Below are 4,693 nucleotides of genomic sequence, written 5' to 3' on the forward strand. Positions count from 1 at the left end.
TACTGCCCGCGTTGAAAGGCTTCAGTCTTTCAACAATGAATTTCAGAAAATTATTTAATTAGTAACAAACCAAAACGCATTGCTTATCTGATAAGTTAACTTAAGATGTCTCGAAAAAGGATCGAATGCAAAAAAAATTTTAAAAGGTAAACAAATGTATTTTGTGGTTGAAAGAAGTTCATATGTATGTATATGTTTTAATCTCGTACAACTAAAGCGGGAAGTAGGAGTTTTTAATACATATTCATTTACTTACGTTAAACTAAAAAATATCTAAGTTATGCGCGGGAGAACAATCATGTTGGGTATACGCGTTGATGATATTCGCCACAGCTTTTTGGCGATGATTATAGCAGCTACAATAACGACGGCAATTACGATCCAAGATAGGTTGCTCGAAGTGTAGTGCATCAAGTGATGGAATTCAAAGTCGACTGGGAATCCCATTACTCCTCGCGATCTTGGGATATTTTCTATTTTAAAGGACTCCATTTCTCCTCTTATTTGCAGTTTCTCAAAACCTGGTAGTTGTTGAGATAAATTAACGTTTGGTATGAAATAGGTTGCATTTGATGTGTACGTTTCGTATACCCATATATTTATGTTCGCAGTCCTCAAGAAGCAATTTGGTTTCAAACGTAAAATCCCTTGGCCATTTATATTAACATTTGATCTCTGGCCATGGCACGTAACTTCAGCTGAAACTTCATTAGCTATTGAAAACAACCATGTGTTTTCGGAATGCATTTGACTCCAATAATCTTTTCGTGGCAGAACATTCAGTATGCAGGTTTTAGCAACTTCTCTTTGGTTTGTGAATAGCTGTACTTCACACTCGGCATCCTTTCCTGTATTGTACATAGGATGTATTTGCGGACATAATATCAGTTTCGCCATTTTCTCGCAATGATCGAAACTACTATCTGCTAACCCATAGTACATCGATTTTCTATCGTCGATAATAATGTACTTAAACGCAGTTAGAATATTCACGAAATATTCAGAATGGCTTACTGGGTATGTCAATACTGAATACAGTTGCAGGCTTTCTTTGTTCAATAGCGGAATTCTAATGTTGAATATTAGCGTTTTTTCTGTCGTTCTAGTGCTTGTTCTTGCTATTTTCGCCAGCTCAATTGGGTCCGTTTCTGGAAGCATCAAATGTTGATTTAATTGAGTTTTAATCAACGTTATCTGCTCTTGAAATTTATGTAGCGGTAATACATTTTCAAGAAAATTTCCTTTGGAACTCCAAATCATTCCAATAATATCTTGCTGCAGCTCTTCAAAGGACGAGATAGCAATTAATGCAGTAGTTATCACGCTCATAGTTGTTTCTTGATATATGTTCTTGTTTATTGCGTTTTTAAACGTGCGAATGGAATTGTTAAGGAATTTAAAATTTTTCCAAATCACTTCGTTTTCTTGTTTCATTACATCCACGGTCCTGTCTTGAATCGATGATTGATTTAGGTAAAGCTCAGCTAAATATTTTTCATTTTGGTAGCTTTTTTCGATTTTCTGCGATAGCTCCTCAGCGTGATCTTCATCTAATACCCCATATAAAGCGTGCATCATGCTTCCAATAAAGGACAACGGTGCTGATCTTTGCAGTCTCTGCCTCTTCACTGATTTATTTAGGATTATTATCTGATGTTTCCTCGGTATCCTTGTGTATTTAACCTCTAATTCCCGGATGGGTTCTGAGTGATAGAAGTCGTCAGTTGTGGAATTCTTTATTTTTTCCAACTCCTCCATAGCCGCGTCAACGGTGTGTTTGTACTGCCGATAATCCTCCAGGTTGACATATACTATTACGTTCCAGGCTGTCTTCGTCAACCCGATTGTTCCCCTTGGCTCGAATAAAATACCTGACTTATCTCTAAATCTCTCTATTAGTACATTTTCTGAGTTAATACTGGGCAAAATTAACAAGAATGTGAGTATAGTCAATAAACAATTTTTATTTTTTATTTTGTTTGGCTTCCTATTTTGATTTTTTGTGTAATCTTTCTTTAAAGTATATTTTTTTTCTGCTACATCTTTTTCTTCTGTAGGAAACGGACAAATATTGTGTATCGCTCTCGTCGACACGCCATTACTGGTCCGTACTTCTACCATTCTACACCTTCCGTCCTTTCCGAGAATTACTTTCTCTACTCTTCCCCTCCTCCAATTCATTGGAGGGACATTGTCTTCTTTCAGAAGTACAAGAGTGTCAGTTATAATATTTTCCGCGGGGTTTTTCCATTTATACCTTCTTTGTAACTCGTTTAGGTATTCATTAGACCATATTTTCCAAAATTCTAGACTATTCTTTTCCACTGCCTTCCAGTGGTCCCTCAGCCCTTGATAACATTTGTTGTCACAGTTGTCAACAATTGTTACCATTGGTTCTCCTATTATGAAATGTCCAGGAGTTATAATGTTCAGGTCATTTGGGTCATTAGAGCAAGGAATTAAAGGTCTTGAATTCAGTATTGCCTCGATTTGTGCCATCAGGGTATTTAACTCTTCGAATGTCATTGTGCCTTCGGTTACTCTAAAGAAGTGCTTTTTCACGCTTTTCACCGCGGCTTCCCATAATCCGCCCATGTGTGGCGATTTAGCTGGTATATTTATCCATTTAATCTGCCTTTCTCCACAAAACCTTTCTAATTCCTCGGTATGAGTTTTATTTTTAAACATTTTGTAAATTTCGTTTAGACTATTTGCTGCTCCAATGAAATTGGTGCCGTTATCAGAATATATTTTTATAGGGCAACTTCGCCTGGCTACAAAACGCTTCAAGGCACCTAAAAATGCTGCAGAGCTAAGGTCCGATGCGACTTCCAAATGTACTGCTTTTGTTGCAAAACAAACAAATACACATATATAAGATTTGTCGAACCTTTTCCCTCTAATTTTATGGTGAATATGTATTGGGCCTAGGAAGTCAATTCCTACATTTAAAAATGGCCTAGTTTTAATTACCCTGTCTTCTGGTAAATTTCCCATCAATTGGTGTAGTGCCCTTGGTTCAACCTTAAAACATCTGTAGCACAGCCTTACTATTTTTGTGGTCAATTGTTTACCACGCAATGGCCAGTATTTTTGCCTTATAATTGCTAGTAATCCCTGAGGTCCTACATGTAAATGTTTAATGTGAAGGCCTTTTATCATCAGTTCTACATATTTGTCTCCATACGGAAGTAGAAACGGATGCTTTGCTTCAAAGGACAGCTTGCTGTTTTCTATTCTACCTCCTACTCTTATTAATCCGTCATTATCTAGGAAAGGAGACAGTGTGGATAATTTTGAATTTGAGGTTACTACTTTACCCTTTTGTAAACTTTTTATTTCCTCCTTAAAATGTTTACCTTGGACATTTTTAATAATTACATTCAAGGCTATTTTTCTATATTCTCCCCAGGAAAGCAACTCTGTTTTCTTGCAGAGTTGAGTAAATTTGTAAATCTGAGCAATTACATTCTGAAGGTAATTGAAGTCACTTTTATGATTTATTTTGTCCCACAGGGAATCTTTGTTTATTAGTACCCCCACTTTTTTTATACTTTTTAATTCTGGAATACCATCATTTTTGTCTACCTTAAAGTTTTCAATTTCAATTTTCTTTTGTTCTAAAAAATGCGGACCAGAAAACCAAAATTTATTATCAATTAACTCCTTACCCGACATTCCTCTGGATAGCATGTCGGCAGGATTCTCTTCCGATCTTACGTGATTCCAATCCTCGATGTTGCTGTAGGATTGAATGTGGCTTACTCTGTTGGCTACGAAGATTTTAAGAGTAGCTGGGTCCAAATTTAGCCAGCTCAGTACGATGGTTGAGTCTGTGTAATAAAGAATTTTATTAAAATTGTGTTTCAAGCTTATTAGAACTTGTTTTACTAGATCAGTAAGTAAAACTGCTGCACATAATTCTAATCTCGGTAATGTAACTACCTTGATTGGTGCAACTCGCGATTTACCTGCTGCTAAGCGTGATGCCACCTTTCCTTCATTACTGATTGACCTTACGTATACTACCGCGCCATAAGCTTTCATTGAGGCATCACAGAATCCATGAATTTCCATTGTCTCTGCTTTTTTACTCATCAAATATCTCGGTATTTTTATATTATTCAGTGAATTAAAATCAGTTCTTATATAATTCCAAGTTTTAATGATTTCTGCTGGTAAAGTTTGATCCCAGTCTATTTTTAATTTCCATAATTGTTGCAACAATATTTTTGCAGAAACAATAATTGGGTTTATTAAGCCTAATGGGTCAAATAATTTTGAAATTTCAGAAAGAAGATTTCTTTTGGTAGGTTTTACGTCTTTTATTCCTTGACATTTTATAACTAAGGTGTCGGTTATAGTGAACGGCCAAAACTCTCGCGAAATGCTTCCCACTGCGGTAAAATGTAACTGACTCCACATTCTGTGGAGCGTTTATTTATAATACAATTCTTAATTCTAGGTTACATGTATGTATGTTTATGTATGTGTATATTTCTTTATATATATATATGTATTTACATTTCTATTTGTTACTGATAACTATCGCAGTATTGCTTGGGTGCATAATCTACGGCTATGCGTTTATGTACATAACATAAAATGTCAAGTGCGTGTGTGTAAGTACAAGATTACTTCAGATGCAAAGTCCATATACTGTGACCTTTGCGCTCTTCCAGACAAACACTTG

At 35.8% G+C, this 4,693-nt stretch overlaps 1 protein-coding gene across 1 annotated transcript; it reads right to left on the minus strand.

Moving 5' to 3' along the window:
- Positions 1-6: 6 nt before the first annotated feature.
- Positions 7-4,415, minus strand: Iris (iris). The gene is made up of 2 exons (XM_017620408.1): positions 4,366-4,415; positions 7-3,851 (listed from the first exon to the last, which is right to left on the minus strand). Exon 2 carries the CDS (start codon positions 3,691-3,693, stop codon positions 274-276), a length of 3,420 nt encoding a protein of 1,139 aa, XP_017475897.1. The 5' UTR covers positions 3,694-3,851; positions 4,366-4,415; the 3' UTR covers positions 7-273.
- Positions 4,416-4,693: the final 278 nt, after the last annotated feature.

The sequence above is a fragment of the Rhagoletis zephyria genome, unplaced genomic scaffold (assembly GCF_001687245.7).
Source record: "Rhagoletis zephyria isolate East Lansing unplaced genomic scaffold, Rhagoletis_zephyria_1.1 Rzeph_scaffold_02145, whole genome shotgun sequence".
Classification (NCBI taxonomy): domain Eukaryota; kingdom Metazoa; phylum Arthropoda; class Insecta; order Diptera; family Tephritidae; genus Rhagoletis; species Rhagoletis zephyria.